General features: G+C 39.4%; 1 protein-coding gene and 1 long non-coding RNA gene across 3 annotated transcripts; one reads left to right on the top strand and one right to left on the bottom strand.

Annotated features, from left to right (window-relative positions):
* Positions 1 to 105: 105 nt before the first annotated feature.
* IKBKG (inhibitor of nuclear factor kappa B kinase regulatory subunit gamma) lies at positions 106 to 17,210 on the bottom strand. Of its 2 annotated transcripts, none has more exons than XM_058169326.1 (15): positions 17,086 to 17,210; positions 15,590 to 15,784; positions 8,987 to 9,186; positions 8,694 to 8,789; positions 8,173 to 8,346; positions 7,944 to 8,005; positions 6,986 to 7,042; positions 5,675 to 5,786; positions 5,445 to 5,563; positions 4,472 to 4,624; positions 4,263 to 4,359; positions 3,965 to 4,114; positions 3,322 to 3,464; positions 3,076 to 3,134; positions 106 to 785 (listed from the first exon to the last, which is right to left on the bottom strand). In XM_058169326.1, exons 2-15 carry the CDS (start codon positions 15,771 to 15,773, stop codon positions 628 to 630), a joined length of 1,764 nt encoding a protein of 587 aa, XP_058025309.1. In that variant the 5' UTR covers positions 15,774 to 15,784; positions 17,086 to 17,210; the 3' UTR covers positions 106 to 627. The 2 variants fall into 2 exon arrangements, with proteins under 2 accessions (XP_058025309.1, XP_058025308.1); XM_058169325.1 differs by lacking the exon at positions 17,086 to 17,210 and adding an exon at positions 16,722 to 17,042.
* A 78-nt stretch (positions 17,211 to 17,288) lies between these two features.
* LOC131191307 (uncharacterized) lies at positions 17,289 to 19,543 on the top strand. Its single transcript, XR_009153463.1, has 2 exons — positions 17,289 to 17,993; positions 18,340 to 19,543. It is a non-coding gene; the product is annotated as an uncharacterized LOC131191307 (long non-coding RNA).
* Positions 19,544 to 27,293: the final 7,750 nt, after the last annotated feature.

Genomic DNA, 27,293 nt, shown 5'->3' with positions numbered 1-27,293 from the left:
AAGTAGGAAAATCACTGATTATCTTCATTGTTGCTTTAATTGGCTTAAGGTGAAAGAGTCATACAGAACCTTTTCAGAGGTTGCAATTGGTTGCAAGCAATTTCATTTGGAAGCCTCTTACAAAGCAGAAGAAAACAACCCCTCTATCCTTTTTATTTTATAGATAAAATAATTATCTCATTGTGGCTTGAGGAACTGTTTAAGGCATTTAAAAACTTACTGGGATGTGGGACAAAGAAGAGCAGTAGTCTTTATAGGGAAGGTGTTGTTTTTTTTCATCACCCATGAAATGAGATAGATTAATAGGCATGTGGTTTGTTATTCTGAGGGAATGACCTAATCCCTGGTATCCCTGATGCACACTGAATCAAAAGCACTTGAAAAGATAGCTTTACACAAACTTAGAATAGTGCAACCCTTTTCCTCCGTGGCTATAACAGCCAGGCTTGGGACAAGGTCAGCAGTAGGCTCAGCCATTATTATAAGAGGAAGAAAGTTAATGACATACAGGGGAGGAGGAAGTAAACAGTCCACGCTTTTTGCTCCAGGATTGGCAGCTGAACTGCTGGTTCTGTTTAAAGCAATGCAAATGTACATCAGCCTGGAGTTTCCCCTTCTTCTTCACTGTCACTGGATACAATCCATGACGTGGATCTGTAGGGTGTCCATGTCTGGAGCTTTATACTGGCATTTGGGACAATAGTGGATAGGCTGTTCTTCTAGAACATTTTGTCTTCGCCCTGTTACAAGCTGGGGATGGAATGGGGTGGTGCCCATCAAGAAAGCTGGAAAGGGAAGGAAGAGTAAGTTAGCAACTTGAGCATAGTGTATAATTGCTCTTTCTCTAACAGTGATGGCAGTGTTTAGTGAATTATGAAAAGGAGCATTATCTGGTAAAAATACAAGAAAAACAAAGATTAGTTCTACACTGAATTAATAGAGGCAGTGATTAAACAGTCCAAAGATACAATTGCTACAATATACCATGCTGTAATGATAGAGAAGTGTATTTTTTATCTATCCTTTCTATGAAAAGGTTTTCTGACAAAAAAAAATCTACTGGACTATATTAAGCAGCTAGCAACAGTTAACATGTAATATAAAGAAAACTACTTTTCAAAGAAGAAAACAATTTTAAAAGATTCAGGAAATTACAGGCCATTGTACTTTCCACTAGGAAGAAAAAAAATAGATTGCTAAGTATACAGAAAATCCAGCAGATTCTGGAGCATTCAACATATTAATGTGATTTTTGATGCAAAAAGATTTATGATCTGTGTAGTAGAATGAAATTGTGCTAATAGAGTATCTGGAACAACTTGTTCCCTGTCCAGGCTTATTGAGCTCTCCGAGTATGTCTGAGTTTGGTAGTCAGCATAAGAGGACCTTGAGGAAATCCCACAAAAGGCTCCATCCAGTATAAATATAGACATAAAAGCGGATAGCCCATCTTAGGTAAATGATTAACAGCAAGCAAGAACTGATCTAAATATTTAGTTAAGAAAAACAAATGGTTCTCCTAGTACCTACTTGGAGCACAAATATTACTTTGTTATTGTTCTTGGGTTGACCCTAAGTTTGTAAATGGATGTGACTATAATATTGCTACATGGCTGGCCATAAAACACCTGAAAGCAAACTGGCCAGGATGGATTTTTACCATCTTCTTTAACACCCCAGAATACTTTCTACAATCCAGTTTACTTTTCTGTTTCTTTCAGGATAGCACTGCGCACTTCCAAAGCTGCCCACAAAAACTGGGGCAGCAGACATGCACTAATTTTTTTCTCAAGATTTCCAGTGAGGCTCAAATATATTTAAAATAAAGATGATGCTTGGAGGCAAGTGCTTCTCTTCAAAGATAAAATCTTTAAAATACTAAAGGAGCAGGAGCCCACTGGGTGCACAGAGCACCACACTGCTTGACCTAATTTTCTGAAATTAAAGTTAGCAATAATCTAACAAGGTCTGTGGGGATATCAAATTATTAGAACATACACATCCTTCACTTAATGTTGAAAAGAGGGTTCTGTGGTGAACAAAGATGTGGAATTCTATATATGGAAGTGAATTATATCTCATTTCCTACATATGTCAAGCTCCAAAGTGCCAATGACAAGAAAAATAATATCAATGAAAATTTTGTCTGCGGCAAAAATTAAAAGCAAATCACATGCTATAAATCAGGAAAAGAATTAAAAATGAAGCTACCGGAGTCTCGAGTACTGAGTCATGTAAACAGTGCTATTGCAAGAAGATTGAAATCAGATTGCAAAGGAAAGAAAACAAATAGCAAGTTTCAGTGCTGAAAATATTACTGAAATTTAGCTGCAGAAGCTTCTATTTTCCATTTTTATTTATTTATTTTGCTTCCAGTGAAAGCAAGAGTGTTTCTCCAAGATAGCTACTATTTTCATGTATATCAGAGCAAGTAGCAAAAATATTTGTCTGCAGTAAACCCCAGTCTGAATCTCTTCAGTTTTATATTTGCCATATGCCCTCAAACTACTGAAGTAACACCCAATTTTTCAGGATATTTAACTTGATTTCCTTACAAAGTATGACAATAGATTTGGACTTTTAAGTTGAAGAGAAAAAGTAGGGCAAATTAAAACTCAGAGATAAGATTAATTATTTCATATAACAATAAAAAGATGAAATACACAGCTCAAATATACTGCCGAAAGATCGTCCTTCTTTGATTCTTAAGAGCATCTATTTCCTATGTTCAATGTCATTTTGCCTACATTGTGAAGTGAAAAACATACATCCTTGCTGAAAGAAACAAATATCTAAATCCTCCAGTCCCATCAGGTTGATCTTTCTGCAGGAATGGTCATATAGCCCTTAAATCCTTTCTTGTGTAAGTCTCCCAGGAGCAGCAGTCTGGGGCTGTATGATTGCCTTCTGCTGCTCTAGCTGATCCAGCATTTGATTGAAAGAGTTGTGGCCACGTGCTGCATCTTCACTGCCAATGTGCTTGCAAAGCACTTTTTTTTTTGCCCTGTTTTATAATTATGCTAGCCTCTGAAATCAGTGGAGATTGTTGCAAAATAATCAAGTGCCAACACTTACTCGGCTGAGGAGGCGGACGCATTTCTGAATGGCGATTTCTCATCTCTTCCATCAGAGCCCTAGATAGACAAGAAAGAGTACCAGAATGGCTTTCTCTAGGAAGTGGTGGAGGAATAGTGAACAGCATTGCCTATGACCAAAAACTCCAACAAAATATTACAGAAGTTAAACATAAGTTGGGGTAGAAAAATGGCTCTATTCCAGATGCGTAAGGGTTTCTTTCTTTCCATCCTCTAACCCACTCACCGGCTGACTCCTTCAGAGTCGGCTTTCAGCTTCTCATTCTCCCTCTGCAACTGGGCAACCTGCTCCAGCAGGGCCTCTCGTTGTTCGTGTAGCTTTTCACGTGCCTGGCGCTCTGCCAGGAAATCTGTCTTGTAGATATCGGCCTGGATGGAAAAGATAGGTTAACACTGTTGGTGGCATAATGATTAGAACTCCCACTTGCCAGGAGTTTGACGGGCTCAAGGTTGACTCAGCCTTCCATCCTTGGAAGGCTGAGTTGGTAAAATGAGGGTCCAGATTTTTCTGACTATAAAGCACTGTGGAGTGGTGTATAGGCCTAAATGCTATTTTTATTGTTATGTATTTGGTTCTTATCCCACCTTTATTACTTTAGAAATAACTCAAGGTGGCAAACATAATGTACCTTTCCTCCTATTTTACCCACAACCAACTGTGAGGTAGGTTGTGCTGAGAGAGAGTAGTTGGTCCAAGGTCCCCCAGTTGGCTTTCATGGCTAAAGCAGAATTAGAACTTGCAATTTCCTGGTTCCTAGGCCAGCATCTTAACTATTAGATGAAAGTGGCTCTCCCATTACTCATGCTGCACCACTCACAAATACATAGGCATCCCAGTCTCTTTTCTAACAAAGTGACATCACACTCACCTGGGCCTTGAGCACAGGCACAGTCTCCATGACAGTTTTATGCTGTTCAGCATCCTCCTTCAGCTTGTCAATGTGCTCTTGCTTGGCTACCAGAGCCTCCTCAGCCTGCTGCATTTGCTGAGACAGTTCAGCAAGCTGCAGATCCAAGCTCTGAGGAGGGGACAGTTACAATGTTAATACTCTATGCAAAGAAATCTTTTTTTCCCTGGGCAAGAGAAGATTGCTCCCTCCCATATTCTGGCTCCCACTCATCCCCAGCATCAAGATTTTCCATTACAATGCATCAAATGTCTCCCACCTTGTTTCGCTTCTCAGTTTCCAAGCTGGTTTTGATGTGGGCATCGTATTCTTGGAAGAGCTGGTGATAGGCCACCTGTACCTGGGCTAGTTTTCTCCTAAAATGAAGGAGATTATACAAATCATTGCCAAAGGACTCAGGTTGATCAGACTACTTCTATCAGAAATGCCCTCACTTCCTTTGGCTCTGCCCAGATCACGTTCACTCACTTTTCCTCTGTGGCACTCTGTCGTTCCACTCGCAGAGCACTCTCAAGGTTTTGCACCTGCAACCTCAACTGATCCACCTGTACACCGTGCTGTTTGTTGCGGATTTCAGCTTCTTTTTCAAGCTGCTGCAGTCGTTCACCAGCCCCACGAACCCTGTAGAGATGGCACACACACAAGTCATCTAACTCTGCCTAACTTGCCAAAATTCCAACATAGGAAGAATTCCTTTCAGACGTCTACCCCAGCAAGTACACACCATGACAACACTAGATCCAGCATTGTTTGATTCAGTAAATTTTCTACACAGCTTCCTGAGTCTTCACCATCGTGTTCAGGGCCATCATCCTCTTCTGTGGCTTCCCATGGGAAGTGTATCACTTTGGAGGATGTGCATGCCACTGGGGGTCCCTCTGAGCTTTCCATCCCAGCTGCTTGCACCTCTGAAGAAGCAACCTGCCGACCTCTTCAGCAGTGCAAGTGAACAGAGTGAAAACAACAAAGAAACATCTCCAGCTCTTCACTGCTTTTGGTCATTATTTTTGTTGTGATCTGATAGATCACCTAGAAATTCACAGCAAAACCCAGTTCACAGCTGAATTTTAAAAAAAAATCTTGTTCAGTGACTGGAGAACTGGAAAGAAAGAGGTGCCCCGCCCTTCTGGCCAGGAAGAAATGGTGGTCTCTTCTGCTTTTCAAAGTGAGAGATGGTTCTTCCAAAAACAACAAAATGCCGATCTTTTTCACAATGGGTACAGAAAGATATTGTAAGTAGATTTAGGGCACGAAGATTATCCCACAAGCTCTACTAGTTTGAAGCCAGGTCTACTTAGAGAGGAAAAGCAGGGGAGTCCCCCTCCCTGTCCCACAGAGCAGCCTCAGCTCATTGTTCCATAATGTCTGCATCACTGCAGAGAAAGGGGCCTCTCCCAGCTGTCTGCCCACATCATATGCAAGCCTCCTGCGTGCCTCTCACCTCTCCTCCAGCTCTTTGTTTTGGTCTGTACACGTTTCGAGGCGGCTTTGGCTCTCCAGCAGCTCCGCCAGCAGAGATGTCACCTGGGCCTTCGCTAAAGTCTTATCCTCCCCAACTTGCTGTAATGAGAAGGGGGCCCAGGGTCAATACACCTACAGAGGGATAGAGAGGAGCCTCCTGTTTTACTCCTCCTCCCCAGCTTGCAAAAGAGAGTCTGGGAACACATTCACCTCTAGTTGTTTGGTCAAGGTTTGTAGCTGCTGCTGGATCTCCTGCTCCCGGGCAGTCCGGCAGGCTAGCTCCTTCGAACTGGATGCCAGCTGTTGCCGAAGGGCTAAGCTTCTGGGGGTGGAACAAAACAAGGAGGGACACAGATTGAACCAATGAACTTTTCCAGTTTCCGAATAACAGGCTTTACAGAGTTGGAGTAGAAATACGTAAGAATGCCAAGTTTAGGAATAAAATAAAATGGAACAGGGGAAAAAACAGTACTGTATTAAAATCTAAAAAGTTAAATACTTACTTCATTATAAACCCAGTTTGCTAGACTATTAAAGAACATATTTGTTATAAAACAGCACAAAATGATATAAAATTTAGACAGAGCTGCCAAATTTCATGCTTTGTTTCTACTTGAATGAAAATTTGTCTTGTTTCACTATTGTTTCCTAATGATAAGCGCAATGAAACACAATTTGAAAAATGATGCCTCTACCTGAAAGAAAACATGAAATTCAGAATTTCTCTAGCATGCTCAGGAAATTGCTTTGAAATGGAATTAAATATAAGTGACAAATTTCATCATAAAACTGGCATATAGTTTCAGCTGCTCCTGTATGACTGAGACAAAGGCTTATTCTAATGGGGACATGTTTGTAGCCTCCTTCCAGTAAGGCTGAAGGCAGCCTATTTTGCAGTAGTAGGAATATATAGATAGTTAGATAGGGCAAAAGGTTTACTTGCTTCTCAAATCTAGGAAAGCTCCTAGCATCCCACTGCAAATTTGCTGTTTGATAACTGCTCTAGTAATTGCCTCCCTCCCACTCCCATTATCAGGGCTGTAACACACAGATAAATATTTTGTCATTTTTGCCTCTAACCTCTTCTTTTAAGTAGAGTAAATGCTATTTAATAGAGCCAGTGGGACTAAATTTTCAGGGAGGAATATCAGTTTGCCAGTAGGTGATTTTACATATTCAAAATCCTGCTTCTACTGGCTTACAAACTGCTTACAATGAAAGGGTAACACTGGAGTAATTACCTTGTCCTGGTAATGTTTGAGGAAAGAGCATTTCTAAGAAGTGTTTGTGATTCTCAACTGAGTATCAATAGGCATTTGGCTAGCCTTATCTTCCTTTCTCATAAAAACACTGCATTTCCTTCAGTTGTGTTAGCCATTATGGAGAGGGTTACTTCTATTTGCTCTTTCCTCAACCATCCATTTGCAACATCTGAAAATTTTAGTCCTTGATCTGTCCTAACAGCATGCATGCTTAAATGGCTGTTTCTTATAAAATACCGATGCATCATTATCTACTTACTCATCTTCAGCCTCCTTCAGCCTTTTTTGCAGCTGCTCAATTTGTTTCCCACCATCACTGTGAAGAAGGACAGAGGATGATGAAGATAAGAAGACGAGAAGAATTGAAATTAGAATAAGAAGAAGGAGGGGGGAGGAAGGAGGAGGAGGAGGAGGATTGCCATCTTCACTCGCCATTCCACATAATATTTAAATGCTGTGGATCAGAGGTGGGTTTCAGCAGGTTCTGACCAGTTCTGGAGAACCGGTGGCAGAAATTTTGAGTAGTTCGGAGAACCAATAGTAAAAATTCTGATTGGCCCCGCCCCCATCTATTTTTTGCCTCCCAAGTCCCAGCTGATCGGGAGGAAATGGGTATTCTGCAGTAACCTTCCCCTGGATTGGGGAGGGAATCAAGATTTTATAGTATCCTTCCCCTGCCATGCCTACCAAGTCACACCCACCAAGCCACACCCACAGAACCGGTAGTAAAAAAATTTGAAACCCACCACTGCTGTGAATATTGCAGGGTGTTGTGTACATTAAAAACTGCAATGCTAGGGACTGTATGGATGGAGGATGCACAGCAACCTAAATTCTGAACTTCTAATTATTATCATCAAGTACATTTCTGCACATTCTTATGAAATATGAGCGTTATTGAGGGAAAGATCTTTTCCAGACCTGTTTTGGAACATCTCCAAAAGGAGGTTATCACTGTAATGTATTTTCACCATCACTATTTTTGTCCATCATTTCTAACTTTAGCTGTCTTTTTTTTTGCAGATATATTTGTACATTTATTGTTATAAATTTACTGTTTGGGGCAGTTTTATCTGAATTATTTTATTGTACATTTAAAATAATTCATTGTAAAACACTTCATAACAGGGTGCAAATCTTCATAATCAATAATATTGATAAGACAAATAAGTAAGTACTTTATCCAGACTAGCCTGCAAAGGTCTCAAGATACTTACTTGTCCCCCGAGCTCTGCAGGGACTCTACTTCCAGGGGCTGCTCCAATGAACCACCATTCTCCTAGGAAGGTAAAAGAAGGGTACATCTGAGATCAGCCTTACCAGCTCTGGTTGCCTTTCCTCATCTCTTTATGCCACTATCCTGAACTTGATGCAGTCTTTTTTCCCCATGTCCTCCTATGTCCCATTATACATTCAGCATCTGTTGCTGCTGCTGCCAAATCTCACTTTAATCTTTATTTTGAACTCCTCTACTGGCACAATGATCTTTGCTGTTTGTTGCAGTATGGCGATCTTAGCCTCCAAGGCAAGTTTTTCTTTCTGTAAGACCTGGTTGGCATCTTGCAATGCCTTCCAATCCTCTTCCAGCCTTTCCTTTTTCTGTTTTAGTAGCCCCGATGTCTGAAATAAAAACAATGGGAAGAAGGAACATCTTTGTGATGAGAAATTGTATAAGCCATCCACAGCAGGTGAAATGATACAGCCTTAATCTATCTACAGGATGAGACAAATGTAGAAATACTGCAAAGCCCTATTTTCTATGTTATTTCTTTGCATCAATTACAAATTCTAGTTGCTCATCTAGGTCAGTGTTCACTTATGTGAAATTTTCCAAAAGTGCTGAACTACATTTCCAATCCAATCATCTTCAATCAAGATTTGCTACCCTAATTAAAGCTGTTGGAATTTGTACATCAACCTATCTGGAGGGCACTGAATTAGAGAACTAGTAGTTAATGAACACGTACCACAGTAAGTACATCTTCCTCAGTAAGAGTCACAGTGTCTGATTCCTCTTGTGTGCCAGAGAGGTCTTTTTCTGAGAGAAATGGTTGAGAAGCTGTCTGTGAAGAGAAACAAAAAAATCTTGATGTATGTGATAGTTTTGAAATTGCTTCAATGTTTTTTCACAACATACACTACACATTGTAAGGATGCTTATTCTTTAGCAAGACACTTAAACTGGAAAAAAGGAAAGGGGAACTAGAGGAAGACCCCAAACTCTTAACCCTTGTGCGTTCCCAACAGCAACTAGTTGCACCTTCAGTCGCTCCAGATCCTGAAAAGCCTGCTGCAACTGTTTTTCTAACTCCATTCGTTCCAGGTGCAATTTTTCCACCACAAGCCGAGCCTCCTGGAACTTGCTCATAATGAATTCTTTCTCCTCCTTTTTGGAAGCATGGAACTGCACAAATTCCTGGTACCGCTCTCGTAGCATGTGATTACTCTGTCGGATGGCTTCTGCACACAGAACACAAACAAAGGACATTTACTGGATCAGTGTCCTACCTTCTTTATGTTCTTTATGTTAGAGGACGATGATTGACTAAACAATAAATCCACCATCTCATCCAAATCCCTCTTTACTATGCAGGATGAATGCATTCTTCTGTAATGAGAATCAAATTCTCAGTTTTAGAATAGAATAGAATAGAATTTTATTGGCCAAGTGTGATTGGACACACAAGGAATTTGTCTTGGTGCATATGCTCTCAGTGTACATAAAAGAAAAGATACGTTCATCAAGGTAACTTTTAGTAACTCACATCTTGGAGATCAAATTCCAAAAAGCTAGGGAAAAGACATGCAAATAACAATGTCTAGTATCAGGCAATCAAAATCAGAAAGTTTTTGAATTCCTGGATAGCAAGACAAAGAAATCTTCCGAGAGATATTGTCGTTTATTTTACTACTAGAACAGTGAGAAATGAGATTTTACAAGCTTCTTTTAAAGGAGACAAGATTCAAGCGGCTGGTCAAGATATTTTAATATTAAAGGAAATTCCCCCCAAAATGTTGAGAGGTAGGAAGGAATTTGCCTTTTTGGTGAACGAACTTAAAAAACGTCAGATTGAGTTACAGATGGGACATCCCAACTGGTATAATAGTTTACTATGAAGGGAAAGCACATTGTCTTAATACAGTCGGTAAAGCACGAGAGTTTTATGCTTATGTGCTCAAAGCTGGAAGTCCACCATCTCCGGATGGTAGGAGAAAGGAAGGTGAAATTAAAGAAAAAGAAGTGATAGTAATGGAAGAAGACCTTTTACAAGTGTTGGATGTGTCTAAGACGGGATCAGAGATTCCAAAAGAGCCAAGGATGACAAGAGCGGCTGTCAAACGCAAGGAACAAGAAGAAAAGGCTCAACAGGCTCAATCTGCTACTATCAAGACGGAAACAGTGGGAGGAGCAAGGCCCAAAGAAAGATATGATTTGCGGCTGGTGCTTCAAAAGTTTCCGATCGCCAATAATGGCAATTAGACCTTTATCATGGAATGTTAATGGATTAAATTCACCACAAAAGAGAAGAAAGATATTTCATTATTTGAAGCAATTTAAAAATGACATTGTATGTTTACAAGAAACACATATTAGAACATTAGACCAGAAATATTTGATAAATTCAAAATTGGGAACACATTTTGTTGCATCTGCTACAGAAAAGAAGAATGGACTAGTTGTTTATATAAGGAGTAATTTATCTGCAACATTAATTGAGGCGGATAATCAAGGAAGATATATTGCCATCGAACTTTTATTGGAGGGGAGAAAGATACTTTTAATAGGAGTTTATGCGCCAAATCAACAAGAAAAATTTTATAAGTTTTTACATAAAAGAATAACATCTTGGGACTATAAAACTCAAATATTAATGGGTGATTGGAATGGAGTGATGGATATCCAGAAAGATAAAAGAAGAAATATTTCCAATCGTGTTAAATTGCCAAAGGCCTTCTTTGATTTGATGGAAGATAGGATCGATTTTATTTTAATTACTAATGATTTGTTTTTCAGAGTGAAAAGAACTAAAATTTGTTCTAGAACTTTGTCTGATCACAGGCCAGTTTGGACTGAGCTAGATCGAAAAAAGGAGGCCAGGAGGTCGTGGAGGATGAATGAGAATTTGTTTAAATATGAACAAAATGTAAATGAATGTAAAACTCAAATGAAGGAATTTTTTTCTTTGAATATGGATAAGGGGACACCTATAGAGATAGTTTGGGGCACTAGCAAGGCTTATATAAGGGGAATTTTATTGGATATGAATAATAAATATAGAAATAGATTGCAGAAAAAGCGAAAAGAATTAGGAGAGGAAATTAAAAGGAAGGAGCAGTTATTGGTATATAACCCAGGAGATAGTAAAATAAAAGACTCAATAAATATATTCAGAGGTCAATTTAATATGTTAATGGCAGATCAGGTGGCAACTAATTTACAATATGCAAAGCATAATTTGTTTAATAATGCTAATAAACCTGGAAGGTGGTTAGCATATTTATTAAGAAAGAAACAGAAACGATGTATAATTAATAAAATAGAATATAGAGGTAAGGAAGTATATCAGCAAAACTTGATTAAAAAAGCCTTTTTAGAATATTATGCTAAGTTATATGCTAGAGATGTGATTAATGATAAAGATATAGATAGATATTTACAAGACCACGGTATCTTAGAAATTACAGCAGATCAAAGGGAAGAGTTGAACCAATTAATTACTTCAGAGGAAATAGTGTTTGCAATTAAGCAGCTTAAAGCGAATAAAGCACCAGGTACAGATGGTTTGACAACTACTTATTATAAAAATTTACAAAATGAGATGATTGAACCACTTAAGGAGTTATTTAACAGAATACAAAGGGGAGGAGAAGTTCCTCCTTCATGGAGGACAGCTTTTATTTCATTAATACCTAAAGAAGATCGAGATGGTGTTAAACCAGAGAATTATAGGCCAATATCGCTTTTAAATACTGATTATAAGATATTTGCTAAGATATTAACGAATAGATTGATGCCACTGATGACTCAAATATTACCCAATGATCCAACAAAGACAAATTGTAAATTTACTTGAATATTTGGAAATAAACAGCCAGGTCTCAACAGCACTCTCTTTTTGGATGCGGAAAAAGCTTTTGATAGAGTGGATTGGCAGTTTTTGTTTAGTAATAGAAAAAATGCAATTTGGGGATTATTTTATTCAAGCAATTAAGGCTATATATCGAAAGCAAACAGCTCAAATAATAGTAAATGGTGGATTAACAGAATCCTTCAAGATTGAGAAAGGGACTAGACAAGGATGTCCCTTGTCACTGTTATTATTCATTTTAACTTTGGAAATATTATTGAGCAATATACGTGGTTTAGATCGAATAAAAGGAATTAGAATTAAAAATCAAGATTATAAATTAAGAGCGTTTGCAGATGACCTGGTTGTTACTTTATCTCAACCAATACATTCAGCCGTATATCTAAAGGAGACAATTGATCAGTATAGTAAGGTATCTGGGTTTAAAGTGAATCAACAGAAGACAAAAATGATGATTAAAAATATGAATACACATCAGAAAGAAGAACTAGAAAGAATAACTGGATATGAAGTAGTTAAAAAGGTCAAATACCTAGGAGTATATATTACAGCATCGAATGTAAAGTTATATAAAAATAATTATGAGGTATTGTGGGGAAAAGTAATTAAAGAAATGGAGAATTGGAAGAAGTTACAATTATCATTGTTGGAAAGAGTGGCAGCTATAAAAAATGAATGTTTCGCCTAGATTTTTATTTTTGTTTCAAATGATTCCAATATTGAAGAAAGATGCAAATTTAGAGGAATGGCGAAAAGGAATTAATAATTTTGTATGGAAGGGTAAAAAACTGAGAATAAAGTTAAAAATAATGCAAGACGTTAGCGAAAGAGGGGGTTTAAAAATGCCTAATTTGAAATTGTATTATGATGCAGTTGCTTTATCTTTAATTTCTGATTGGATTAATTTAACAGAGGAAACGGTTTTGAATATAGAAGGTTATGGTTTGTTATATGGTTGGCATGCATATGTATTATATGACAAGAAAATTGGTAAGATATTTAAGAATAATATGGTCAGAAGTGCTTTGTTGAGGGTTTGGAAAAAATATCAATATAAGTTAGATGGTAAGATACCAATATGGGCTATCCCCAGATATATGATAGAGAATATAAATATATTACAAAAAAATGGAGATTATTACTTACAAAGAGCTTTTGATTATGGAAAAGGGGGAATTACAATTAAAATCTAGGGAGAAATTGAGGGATGAAGGGAGAAACTATACGTGGTTTCAGTATGGACAATTGCAATCTAGATGGAAAATAGATCAGAAAATTGGTATAAGGCAAAGTGATGATAACTTGGTAAAACAAATAAAAGATCAAGGTCAACAGCATATAAAGAGATTATATAATGTATTGGTTGAAATTGATTCAGAAATGGAGTTGGTTAAAGATTGTATGGTAAGATGGGCACAAAATTTTCAACAACCTATAATGTTAGAAACATGGGAAAAAATTTGGGTGAGGAATGTTAAATTTACGCAAGCACAAAATTTAAGAGAAAATTTTTATAAAATGTTTTATAGATGGCATTTAGATCCTAAAAAACTGTCATGTATGTATCCAAATGTGAAAGCAAAATGTTGGAGATGTGATTGTGAGGATGCTACTTATTATCATATATGGTGGACTTGCAAAAAAGTTAAAGCTTTTTGGATTAAAATATGGTGGATTATGCAGAACATTTTGAAAAAGAAGATCAAGTTTGTTCCACAGTTCTTTTTATTAGGAATAATTCCAGATTGCACTGTTATAGAGACAAAACTGATTTTGAATTTAATAACTGCTGGAAGATTATTGATTGCACAATATTGGAAGAAAGAAGACTTACCTACAATTGGAGAATGGATTAGTAAAGTATCAAATTTAGCAGAAATGGCAAAAATTTCTGCCTACTTGAAAGACTATACACAAGAAAAATATATTTTGGAATGGAGAAAGTGGATTGATTATATTCAAAATAAGTATCAGATTAAAAAATACCAATTAGTTTTTGAGTGAAGTTAGGATTTGCTATGTATTAGAGTTTAAGAAAGAAGGGAATTGATAGTGTGATGGTGTGAAATGGATTATGTTTTATGTAATATTTTAGATTATGTTTGTTAGTTACTATACCCTGTATTCTGTTCTGGGAAGTCTCGGGGTGGGGAGGGGGAGGGAGGGGAAATGGGGGGGGGAGGGGGAAGATTATAAATTGATTGATTGCCATTGTACAGGAATAATGGTAAAATTAAATAAGTTGGAATGGTGTAAAGTCGGGGCTGCTCGGTAACCACTCTGGAAGGGAAACGGTAAGGAAAGGAGTAAAGAAGGAAGAAAGTAGGTAGGCAGGTAGGTAGGTAGGTAGGAAAGAAGGGAGGGGGAAGACAGGATAGGAGGAGAAGAAGGAGGGGAAGATAGAGGGTTAGAAAGGATGGAAGTGAGAAGTGGGAAGGAGGAGGGGAAGGAGGAAAGTTAGGAGGAGGATGGTAGGGAAAGTAGAAGAAGGATGAGTAGGGTAGAAAGGATTAAGGAAGGGAGTGGCGACCGAGCAGGCCCAATTGAGCATAATTTGAGTATAGAATCGATTGTTGGATAAGTGATTGTACTGTACACAGGTCAAATTGTGGGAATTATTATGGAAAATAAAAAACTTTTTTAATACAAAAAAAATCAGAAAGTTTGACAGATTAGAATTTCATCAAATATAACTCATTCATTCACGATGCTACTCTCTTTATCAGTCCTATTTCTCTTTCCCTTCAGATTAATTCATGTACCGAAATATTCAATTATTATTATTACAGTGACAGTTTTTTTATTATACCTACAAGCTATCGCTTTTAGACTGTTACTGGTCAGACTCTCTCTCATTAACAATTTCCATCAGTAAGTTTAGTTGCAAGAGAACCATTCTTCTCTGATTTGTCCCTGTAATTCAGCCATTCATTTCCATCTGGAGTTATGTAATTAAGTAGCACTTCTCTTTTGCAGATTATACACAATGACTGGTCTTGTTACTAGCTCTTGCCAATAGCCCAGACTCCAGACCAAAAGAAACTCTATTCAAAGGACTCCCCCAGAGTCCTTCGGGAGAAGGGCGGTATAGAAGTCTAATAGAAAAAAAAAAAAAGCTTAAAATGCTGACAGGAAAGGGATGACTGCTTTGAACTTATTCTGTCCCTGATTTTAAAAAAGCAGTGGAATCTAGTCTTACATACCGAGTATAGAAAGGAAACAAGCAAAGGAGCAAGAAGCTTTCTAGCCATCAACAGAAAGTAACTACACAATTTACAAAGCTGTCCAATATAAAGTCAGAGAGGTGGCAAATGAAGCTTTTGGAACTTCTGATGTGAAAAAAGGGAAACTGGAATACTTGAAACCCAATCTTAGCTAAGTAGCCAGTTGGTTAGTTTTCTTCCTAAATACAACAACTCACTAAATATAGGCAAAAGTAAAAATAGAAAAATCAGAATCTAATCAGTGGTTGGATATCTCAAGATTTCTAGAAATTAAAGAATTATATCCCCACAGGATTCCTCATGATTAATCATGATGGCTGGAGCTGCAGAGAATTATAATTCATAAAGGAAGGCCAGAGATTCTAAATGATTCTACTTATCTATCTTATCTGATACTTAAAATATTGCCTGATTCATTTACGGATGTATATTATAGGAGACAGGAACTGAATATAAACTGAATGACAGGACTCAGTAAGAGAACACTGAATTTATCAACCTTGATACCATTTAAACATGATAGTGGAGGTCACTCCAACATGTCCTCACCTTTGAGGTCTCTGTTCTCAGCCAGGAAATATTGTACAGCTTCATGTCCTGCTAGCTCAGCTGGCAACTGAAGGGTACCAGCTTTGCCCAGGGAGGAATCATCTCCCATCATTCCATAGTCACCAGCTGGGCACCCACTTGGCTGCACCATGTCGCAGCTCCAATCCCCTTGGATTATATTCATCCAGCCAGATCCTGGGAACAGAGGAAGCATACCATCAGCGCCTTCATCAAAGCACACACATGACAATAACCACACATAGGGGATATCCCTTTGCCTCAGTTTATGAAAATGAATAACGAGATTTCACTTTCTTTCTCATTTACAGTACGCCTTGTCTATGCTGAGGCTTTTTTCACTGGTCTCAAGATCCATTAAACTGAATCTAGAGAAAAGGATATATAATTAAAGAACACTATGCAAGGAATTTGTTTTGATTCCCAGTTCATAGTTCATTTTGAGAATTTTTTTCTATTTCAACAGAATAATTTATATATGAATGGTGGCGGCGGGGGGGGAATAGTACAGATTCTGCTTTTTCTTTAAAAAAATGAAGCCTCAAAATATTGCTAATCTACTTCAAATGTCCAGGGATCTAACAGCAGGTCCGGAACTACTATTTGTCTATTTCCAGGCAAGAGCTAACAGGTTAAATCATATTATGATTCATTATGATGTGTGAAACCTGTTATGAAGATAGAAGGATAAAAGGAGTGGGGTTTAGTAGCCTACCCTAAACTCTTTAGAAAGGGAATGCATGAAAATGCAACAAATGCAATGAGCTCCGTGGGAAAGAGAAAGAAATCAGCCTATCGTTCACTAATAGACATGATAGTTTACAAGTACCATAAAATAAAATTAGCAGTTATTCCCTCCTACCCACTTGCAAGTTTCCCAAAACCTTTGGCTAACAGCTGTTTAAAAAGACTTCCTCTAGACCAGTGACTTTTAAACTGGAACTTCGTTCCAATCACCTTTTTTTCTTGTCTCCAAAAACATTATTTCCCTTTTTAAAAAACAGACCCTGTTGCTTTACAGAAATGCAAACTAGATCCTTGATTCACAAGCAAGCAGTTACAAATTGCTCTATTATCCCCAGGATATGCCCAAGTTACCCCCTTGGGTAATTACCTCCATTCTGGGAACTTTTTTTCAACTTTGGCAACTTTTAAGATGTGTGGATTTCATGCCTGCTGGGGGTCTACAGTACTGGCACTCTTTCCATCATAGCATCCAACTCTTTGATTACAATTCCCAGCATGATATGTGTTTGGGGGTTAAGATGATGGAAATCATAATGTATTGCATCTGGAGAGCGCCAGCAGTGGGCAAAGGTTCTCCAAACGCCTAGTGCCCCGGGCCGGTCGAGAGAGCCCGTATGGCTCTCAGACCAAGCTGGCGTAGAAGGGCCCAATTGCTGGGCCCCCTTGCCAAACACAACCCCTCCTGCAAAGCGCAGCCCCCGTCCAAAGAGGGATAAAAGGAAAAGTCCCACCTCTACTTCGAACTCCAGATTCCACACAACTTCCTAAGGGTTTCTTCCTTCCTGGTATGTTGTTTTCTTGTTTACCGGAAGTGACATATTAGAAAGAGAAAGCGGGTCGGGAAAACGAAAGAGGCCGGCCTCGAGTGTAGGAAGGGCCCGGAAGCAACGTCAATAAAGGCGGCGGCCGTAGGTACAGCAAACAGAGTGTGCGTGTGTCTGTCTGTCTTAAAGCTGTAACGTACATAAGAATGCTTGACTATGAGTCCCAGAACTTCCGGCAGCCGGACAGGCGGAACATCGCGGCTAGGGGGGAAGAAGTCAATGCTTTTTCTGTACCTGACTTCCACTCCCCCCCCCGATTTTTTGCATTGGAACTGCCCTAACAGTCGTTCCCCATTAGCCCTTCTCCTTTCGTGGAAGAAATAGCGGTGAATCCTTTTTTGAAAGACAAAATCAAAACCTGATTTGGGATGTGCGTATGTGATATTATGCACTCGCACACACGCGGACCAACAACCACTAACATCTTGAAAACAAAGTGAGGTGTGAGTGGAAAGAGATTGTTAAATTTTAATCCCTGATGATAACAAATGCTGGATAAGACTACAGTCTCTTTGAGTCTGCCCCAAATTGGGACTCACTTCTATGTCGACACATGTAAAACGGCACATCGTTTTATGCTGTCCTTCCAAGATTTGTTGCTGGCCTTTCTTAAATTCCTTGTCCTGAAAGCCATTTTTAGTCACCATTTGCATTTTTTCCCTACAATGATAGAGAATTAAGACTCTTAGTTTTCTTAATAATCCACTCTTGCATCTTCTTGCAGTATGGGGACAACGTTACAAGGGGATGAACTGAAAATACAACTGTAGCAATACTGGGCTTGACAGGAGAACGAACTATACTATGTGGTTGCTGTGAGTCTCTTTATGCTATTGTATCCCACTAATAGTTTGAAAAGGGCATCAAATCGCCAAAAAACATATCACTCAATGGAGAGTGACCAAAAAAAATTCAAAAATAACTAGGAATTCCTGTCATTAAGTCCTTTTCTCCTAAAACTTTCAGTCTATCATTTTTAATGAAAATTTATGATGGATAATAATTATAACTATATGTGTTCTGGTTTTATTAATTGCAGCTAAAATGATTGCATTTTCTTTTGGCTATTAAATGTATTTAATCTGAATTAAAGAATTGTGGGAAAAGAGTCAGGAAAAAATACATCACCCATATGTGTAACTTTTATCATCTATTTTTCAGCTCCATCAGCCTGTAGAATTATATATACATCTGCCTCCTTGGAAGATAGACATAATTTTGCATACATTTCACTGTTATATCATTCAGTTTTAAGCACATTTTAATCACAGGTAGTTCCTGCTATGTGTACTTGTTCCACCACAAGTTGGACAGCTTTTAACATTTTCATCCATCAAAGTTCACAGGGTGCCTATAGGCTAGTCTCTTAGTTCATTCTACCCTGCAGTTAAGAGCCTTCACCAGGGTAACACAAGTCAAAAAAGGGCAGCATTTTGATTGCATTGTCATGTCCACCTCCTTGACTTTTATTATTTTGTGTCATGGATGCCCTTGCTGACAAGGAAGTTGTGGAGAAAAATTGAAGGAGACAATGGTTAGATAGCCTGCCATAAGCTCCTAAAGAAAAGGTGAGGTTTATGTTTAGTAAATGCATAAAAATTGACATTATTATAAAGTTAAGGTTAGCAGAAAAAATTGCATTAATCAAGGATCATCCTGAGCAAGATAGAAGTTGAAAGAAAGAATATATCATCTGTTTGACATCGTAAATGGAAGTTTTGTGACATAGCCATCATTGCAACCACTCTGGAACAGTCCCTGCAAGTGCAACATGTTTTCAAATTTCTAGATGTAACTTCCACTCCCAAAATGTTGTCTCCACCAGCTGAAATCCTGAACAGGAAATTCATTCTGCAGAAATGAACCAAGTAAGGATTTAAAACAATGTCTAGCAGCTGTGAGGCTAGAGATTTATCCTGGTTGCTCTCAGACTATTAGTTGACTGTACATAGGTCCTAGTGCCTTTTCACTTTTCTCTGCTTATTTTTTTTAAATGAAATAATTATCAAACTATCATCTTAGCTTCCACATTTCTTTCAATTATACGGTGTAATGTTAGTTGTGGTTTTATGTTACCACTTTATTCTACTGCACCAAAAGGAATAGGACTTCCGTCAATGCTTTTCTTTTTCTTTTTTCCTTTACCCTACACTTTTCCTCCCTAATTTTCCCATTATATTCATTTTTCTTTGTATCTATGGAGATTCTCAATCATCCAGGTCACGGTTGTCCTAACGGTGTTTTTTCAAGAGGCAGCTGCACTTTCGTGTTTTCCTTTGAAGATGTTTTGCTTCTCATGCAAGAAGCTTCTTCAGCTGATAGAGTATTTTATTTTTGGTAAAACTATTAAAATACTAAAAATAATTATACTGCGTAATGTTGTGCCCAACACTTCTCAGTGTGCAGAGAAATCCATAATAGTGTGTGTCCATCTTCAAGATGACATTTTGAACTTTCTGATCTCTTTTATTTATTTTTAAAATTATTTTGCCGCTCATCTCCCCTGTAAAATGACTGGGTGGCCATTATTATATAGTTATGTCATGTTAATAATTAATATATCCCCTTACCTGGCAGAATACATATGCTTTGCACCTGTTGGATAGTTACCTTAAATACAGAAAGAGATGTTACGTCGCTGCCAAAGGCAGTTTTAGGATGACCAGATCTGGGCTGCAAAAATCATGAGCACTGAAAAAATGACATGATCATTTTTCACACTTATGACCATTGCAGCAAACTGTCATTAGGGCAAAGAAGTGATGTCACATGACCACCTGGCCATGCCCACCCAGTCACATGAAGCACCACAGTTGTGAAATGAGTGACATGGTTGTTAAGAATGCTGCAACAGGCATAAATGATGACCGGTCATAAGTCCAAGGACTGGTTAAAACTGTGAGGACCGGTCAGAAATAACTTTTTTCAGCCCTCTGGGTAGTCCCCACGGGACTACTCAGAGGGCTGAAAAAGTTATTTTTGACAGGTCTTTGCACTTTAGACCAGTCCTTGCACTTACGACTGCCCTCACATTTTACGTTTTGCACCCTATCTTGTAACCCTGGTGAAGAGAAGCAGTTGTGAAATGAATGACACAGTTGTTAAGAATGCTGCAACAGGCATAAATGTGAGGATGGTCATAAGTGTGAGGGCCGGTCAGAAATTACTTTTTTCAGCCCTCTGAATAGTCCCTATGCACATAACCACGGCCACCTGGTTACATGACCAGCTAGCCACGCACACCCAGTCACCTGACCACCAAGCCATGCCCCAAAATAAGCCACGCCCACAGAACCGGTTGTTAAAAAATTTAAACCCCACCACTGATCGAGTCATACCCTTGATCCCTGATCAAGGTACCCTGATCGAGTCAAACCCATACCTTTGTGGAGAAATTCAAGGTGTTTTTTCAAGTTCTTAGACAGTTTTTAGAGGTTCCAATCAGTATCCAAGTTCCATCTGAACTTTGTTATGAATAAGTTGACCAGCTTCTTTGTGGACAAGATAACGTGCATTTGTGCTGTGTTTGTTGTCATTTTGAACAATGTTGCATCCAGTACAACCACAACCTTAACAGAAATGGTCTGAGTCAGTTCCATAGCTTGCCATTTGATAAAGTAGATAAGATTCTTGGATATGTTTACATTCAAGATATGTATGTTTACAAGTACCAATTCAGTCTAGTGGTTAAGGAACCAGTCTAGAAACCAGGGGAGTTCTAGTCCCACCTTAGGCATGAAAGTCAGTTGGGTGATTTTTGGGCCAGTCACTCACTCTCAACCCAAACCACCTCACAGGGTTGTTGTTGTGGAGAAAATAAGAGGCGGAAGGAGTATTAGGTATGTTTACCACCTTGACTTATTTATAAAAATAATAAAGTGGGATATAAATAAATGTTTAGGTCGCTATTTAAATGTAGGATCCTTCCCCAGCTTGGCTTAGAAAGCCCATTAAAGACTCCAATAATATGACCTGATCTACAGTATCAAAGGTTGCCATGGAATCCAGGAGTATTAAAGGCCCAGACCAATGATCATTCAGTTCATTAATCTTTCTTGCAGGTGGAATCTCCTACTACCTTATAGGGGTTATCGGTGAGGTCTATGATCAACGAATCCATCTTTCAACAACTATGGACTAGTATTCACTAAGCTAATAGAAAAGATAGTGGCATTCCAGTTCCAGTAGCTCTTAGCTAAGTAAATTATCTTGATCCTTTTCAGCCTATGTGTAAACTGGAAGTTAGCATGAAGATTTATTCTGTCATTCTAAAGGAGGCTCTGCACTGGAAGGTAGATAAGTGTGACCTTGTGGATGTGTTGGTAGTTTTTTATATTACTGACTACAACGTCTTCTTGAAATACAGTTAAGGGAGAGGGAGATATGAGGGCTTGCTTTTGGTTTTTCTGTTCCTATTTCTATAGGGATGATTTTAAAATGGTAGTGGGAGAATTCAGGTCCGCAGGAATCATTCCTGCCCCTGGGCTGGCTGCTCTGTCCCTACCAGCAGCTGGGCGATGCTGTGTGCGGAGCATTGAGCAGCTGTCAGCCACATGGCTCTTTGCCGGTGGCCAGCCCAGTGAGGAAGCGCATGGCCTTGGCTTTGCACTTGAGGAAGCAAGGGGGAGTGGCGTGACAACAGCTTCCCTGTTCAGCCCCGACAAGCAATGCATTTATGGTGCCCGCACCAGCATCCCAAGAGAAGCAGAGAAGATGACCGCTTGCAAGCAGACGTAGCAAGTGTACGCTGTGCTGTGGGAAAAATGAGAGGCCCTGTTGTCCCACAGAACCTGCCGCTGCTTGGGGGGAGGGGGCCAGGAGAACGGCGAGACTCAAAGATAGGTCAGGTGGAGCTGGCTGTTCAGGAGCCGCCCCCGCCGCTGCCAGAAGTTTGAGTACCTCGGCTTCAGATCACTCCCTTCCTCCCTCACACACACACACACAAAAACAGAGGTGGGAGAGCTCTCTTGCTTGCTCGCTCTCCAAGCGCCCCATGCACAGCCCATTTGAGGAAAGGGCACGCACGGCTGGGCGCATTTGGCTGCATTTGGAGGCCCAGGTGGAAGGTGGCTTTTTCTGCAGCATTCCCCTCCCCTCTTTGGATTGCGCTGCGAGGGGGAGGCTTTGCCTTTGCAGAAATGGGGTGAGTGGTTTGTAGGGAGGATTAATGGGGGGGGGGAAATGCGTGGCCCTCTGGGATGGAGAGCAGGGCAAGAGAAGGCCCCAAGGTTCGCTTGGGCAGTCAAGCCAGAGGGAAACTCAAAGCGTTGGGGGCTTCAGAAAGGCAGAATGTGCTTCAGAATGTTCAGCTCCTGGCTCTAACAGTGAGTGACGTGAGTGACATCATGCTGGCCACACCCACCTGGTCACATGACCACCAAGCCATGCCCACCAAGCCACACCCACAGAACCGGTAGCAAAAAAAAAATAGATTTCACCACTGCTGTTGCCCCCCTCACAATTGTACCGGAAGGCCCAAAAAGGCTCTATCTTGTCTCTCATGTTGTAGCTTACGACTGCAATTAGGACTAGACTTTACTTTTTAAGTCATTGTGGTTGCAAGTCATCACCTGACTGGACCCAATTTTGCAATAATTTTTACAGTGGTCATAAGTCAAGTCACGCAGTCATAATAGTGCAAATGCAAATTGTGATCACACGACTGCAAAACACTGCAACCGGTCATAAATGCAAGATAGTTGTCAAGTACCCAAATTGGTACCAACAATCATAAGTTCAAATTTAGATCGTAACTGATTTTTTCAGAGGCCATTACAATAAAATCTAAAAAGAAAAAAAATGGCAAGCATGATGAAGTGAAGGGTCTCACTCTCCCTTGTCTTGGATAAAAAGCCTGGAAGAACAGAGGTGGGGCCACCTGGATTTCGGGGACAAGGGAACCTTATTACAGATGGTAGTTGCTGCTACAGAGAAGGCACCCTTCTGGGGCTCCAATAGATGACCTTGTTTAATTGCCATCTTGAGGTATATTAAAATACTAATAAGCACACTGGAGCCTGATATCAACAACTTAGATCCATAGGATATAGTTCCAAGGAACATGGGCCTTTGCAAACCCCTTGAAATTAGATGCAGTTAAACACTTCTTCCCTTAGGCACCAAAAAGTTAAACAAACTACATTCCAGAAACAGAAGTGAAAGTTGTGCAACAAATTACACTGAAAGAGAAATTGAGAAAAGATCTTCAGCAATTTCCTGTTCTACTTAGATACGAGGAAGGTTGCTTTACAAGATTTCTCAGAGTTCACAATATGGTTCCTTCTAAAATCTGAACTTACCTGCAGAATTTGTTCTCTTTTCCAGGAAAAATACATTCACACCCCAAAACATTTTTGCTAGTTATTCACTTTCTACACAGCTTGAGCTATATACAGCACCAAAAAAAAAAAAAAAAAGCAAAAAACTTATGGTCAGATGTAATTACTATTTTACTCAGTTTTGCAGAAATACTACAAGACAATAATGATGTCCACATAAAAAGGAGGTTTATTTCTGAGGGAGAAGAAAACAATTAAGAATGAATAATGTACACACTAAATTCAATCCTAACTGTTTAGGCATCTAGGATTAATCTTCCTTTTGGGCACATAATTAAGGGATTATTTGTTTCCTTACTTTTGTAATCTTATTAAAGTTAAAATAAATTGACCTGAATAAACATTTTTTGTTCTATTGCCTTCAATAAAACGAAGAACAAGATTGTACTCTCTGTTATCTTCAGAAGAACTTCAGAAAAGTTAAGTGATAAAGTGATAACATGTCTTGAAACAGGAATTATAATCAGTTTCATGGATTATACTGTACTATGGGAAGCTTATTGATCTAGTGTCTAAGGCACCAGGCTAGAAACCAGGAGACCGTGAATTCTAGTCTTGTCTGAGGCATGAAAGCTGGTTGGATGACTTTGGGTCAGTCACTCTCTTTCAGCCCAACCCACCTCAAAGGGTTCTTGTTGTGAGGAAAATAGGAGGAGGAAAGAGCATTAGTTATGTTTGCTGCCTGAGTTATCTATTAAAATAATAAAAGGGGATATAATTAAATGAAATGGGATATTTTTATCCAAATTACCTTATATAAGACACAATGACTGGGTTTACATGTTGTGCTAGACAAGGGGCTCTTAAACTCTTCAGCTTAGAAACCCCTTCATGAAGTTTCAAATTGCTTATTGTTCCCCAAACATTTATTATAAGGAAATAATGTAATTACTACTTCAACTTATAGTACTATGAGTAATAATCATAACCAATAATCCCATCAACTCCTGAGGTCAATACTGAACACTTTGGGGAACTTTGTGCTGGATCACAAAACATGATTCTAAACTAAACCATGCTATCTGGGTTCACAAGCTAGGATAAGTACTGGGCAAACACTGTACTAGGGAGATGTGAAAGTGGCTTGATATTTAATCATCAGCAGATATAGTAAAATACAAGCTTACAACACAAAAGATGGCTAAGTTTACACAACTTGTTAAACTAACCCTCCCCTCCCCCACACACACATACTTTCTGACTATAAACCCAGGCAAGTTTAGCTTGTTCAAAAAACATTTACTTAGCATCATGTGTGAACCCTCGAGGTACCGTACTTCCTAATGATTGCCACAGACAGATCCAATTAGACCTCAACCTACGACCAGAATTGGGATTAGAATTTCCCAACTGTTAAGTAGGGCAGTTATTAAGTGAGTCATGCAGGATTTTATGACCTCTTTAGCCACGACTTTTAAGTGAATCACTGAAATTACTAATTGAATCCTAGAGTTGTTAAGCAAATTCAGCTTCCCCCATTGATTATGCTCTTTGGAAATCACTTGGGAAGATTGCAAATTGCAATGACCTGACCCTGACTGTTGTAAATGCATGCCCCTTGCCAAGAACTTAATTTTTGATCAAGTGAGGGTGGAGAAGCTGTAACAATCACAAATGTGAGGAGCAATTGTCACTTTCTTCACTGCCACTATAACTTTGAACATTTGCTAAATGAATGACAAAATATACTTAGACTTCAGCAAGGCATTCAACAAAGTAAACCACAACCTACTTCTTGGTAAGCTAGAAAAAAGTGGGATAGATAGCATCAGATGGATTTGTAACTGGCTGACAAACCGTACTCAATGAATAGTCATTAATGGTACAACATCTGCATTGAGGGAAGTAAGCAGTGGGGTACCACAAGGTTCCATCTTGGCCCAGTACTCTTCAATATCCTCATAAATGACTTAGATGAGGGAATAGAAGAATTTACCAAATTTGCAGATGATACTAAGCTGGCAGAAATAGCCAACACCCTAGAACAGTGATGGCTAACCTTTTCCAGACTGAGTGCTCAAAGCGCGCACGTGTGCCTCAACCCCCAAAATGCAATGCACATGTGGGCACTGTGCATGTGCCCCCACCCCATGCATGCACGCACAGCCCCCCTGCATGCCCACACTCTCCACACATACGTGTGCGGTCCCCCATGCATGCCCCCTTCCCACTGTGCATGTGTGCACAGCCCCCTGCATACACCACGCACCACGCATATGCATGGCAGAGACTCCATGGCCAGCAGAAGGCACACGTGCATGCATGGTGGAGCTGAACTGGGGCAACGGCTCGCATGCCCACAGAAAAGGCGCTGCATGCCACCTCTGGCACGCATGACATAGGTTGGCCATCATGGCCCTAGAAGATAGGCTCAAGATCCAGATGGATCTTGACAGACTTGAACTCTGGGCCCTATCTTAAAAAATGAAATTCAATGTAGAGAAAAGTAAAGTCTTACACTTAGGCAAGAAAAACCAAAAGTACGCATATAGACTGAGTGAAATCAGGCTTAATAGCAGTAATTTTGAGAGGGATCTTGGAGTCTTAGGGACAACCAATTAAATATGAGCCAGCAGTCTGCAGCGGCAGCCAAAAAAGCCAATGCAATCCTAAATTGCATTAACAGAGGAATACAATCAAGATCAAATGAGGTACTAATACCACTCTATAAAGCCTTTTAAGACCACACCTAGAATACTGCATCCAGTTTCATGCAGTAAAAATGGATGAAACTACACTATAAAAAAAGAAGTTGAGAAAAAGTGCAGAGAAGAACAACTAAGATGATTAGGGGACGGGAGGCTAAAACACACGATGAACGGTTGCAGGAACTGGGCATGGCTAGTCTAGTGAAGAGAAGGACCACGGGAGACATGATAACAGTGTTCCAATATTTGAGGGGTTGCTACAGAGAGGAGGGGCAGGCTAATTTCCAAAGCACCTGAAGGCTGGACAAGGAATAATGGATGGAAACTGAACAAGGAGAGATTCAACCTGGAAATGAGAAATTTTCTGACAGTGAGAGCAATCAACCAATGGAACAGCTTGCCTTCAGAAGTTGTGGGAGCATCATCACTGGAAGCTTTCAAGAGACTGGACAGCCGTCTGTCAGAAATGGTGTAGGTAGGGTCTCCTGGTTGGGTGGGGGGGTTGGACTAGATGACCTACAAGATCCCTTCCAACTCTGTTAATGGTTGTAAGTCAAGGACTACTTCTACTGAGCAATTGTAGCTCACACTAGTTTCTTACAAAAATGAACCTCTAGAACTTCTGCTAAATGCTTTCATGGAGGGAATTCCCAATGAGAGAGCAAGCAGTCCTCTCCAGTTTTTCCTAAGGGAAGAGCACATACTAGCTTGATCCTCCCTAAAGGGAGACAAAGGTGATTTTTCAAAAAGGCAACTGGACTTTCTTTTTCCTTGAAGATGTTTGGCTTCTCATCCAAGAAACTTCTTCAATTCTGGCTGAAGACATCAGAACTGAAGAAACTTCTTGGATGAGAAACGAAACATCTTCAAAGACAAACCAACTCCAGTTGCCTTTTGAAAAAGCACCTTTGAGACACAGGATGACTGAGAATCTCCATAGACACCAAAGGGAGACACATACCATAGTAGCTTTTCATTAGTCCACTTTCTCGGTGGCAGACTTTCTTCTAAAAATACAGCTAGGTGATTTATTGCAACAAACCCAAGACTTGGAGCACTGAAAGAATAATCTATTTTAGGTTGGAATCCCTAACCTCCTTTACGGTCAGGTACATAAGATCTCATTGGG

The sequence above is a fragment of the Ahaetulla prasina genome, chromosome 2 (assembly GCF_028640845.1).
Source record: "Ahaetulla prasina isolate Xishuangbanna chromosome 2, ASM2864084v1, whole genome shotgun sequence".
In the NCBI taxonomy this organism is placed as follows: Eukaryota; Metazoa; Chordata; class Lepidosauria; order Squamata; family Colubridae; genus Ahaetulla; species Ahaetulla prasina.
Note: the sequence above shows the minus strand (reverse complement) of the source record. Positions and strands in the feature narration are given on the sequence as shown.

Excerpts from the sequence above, each read along its gene's own strand:
- IKBKG (XM_058169326.1), bottom strand. The coding sequence starts at position 15,773 with ATGAATATAATCCAAGGGGATTGGAGCTGCGACATGGTGCAGCCAAGT. Across the intron at positions 8,006-8,172 it reads AGTTCAAAATAAAGATTAAA|GAGAATGGTGGTTCATTGGA; the intron begins GTGAGATTTGGC and ends TTACCTTCCTAG. Across the intron at positions 7,043-7,943 it reads CTGCAGAGCTCGGGGGACAA|TGATGGTGGGAAACAAATTG; the intron begins GTAAGTATCTTG and ends CCTTCTTCACAG.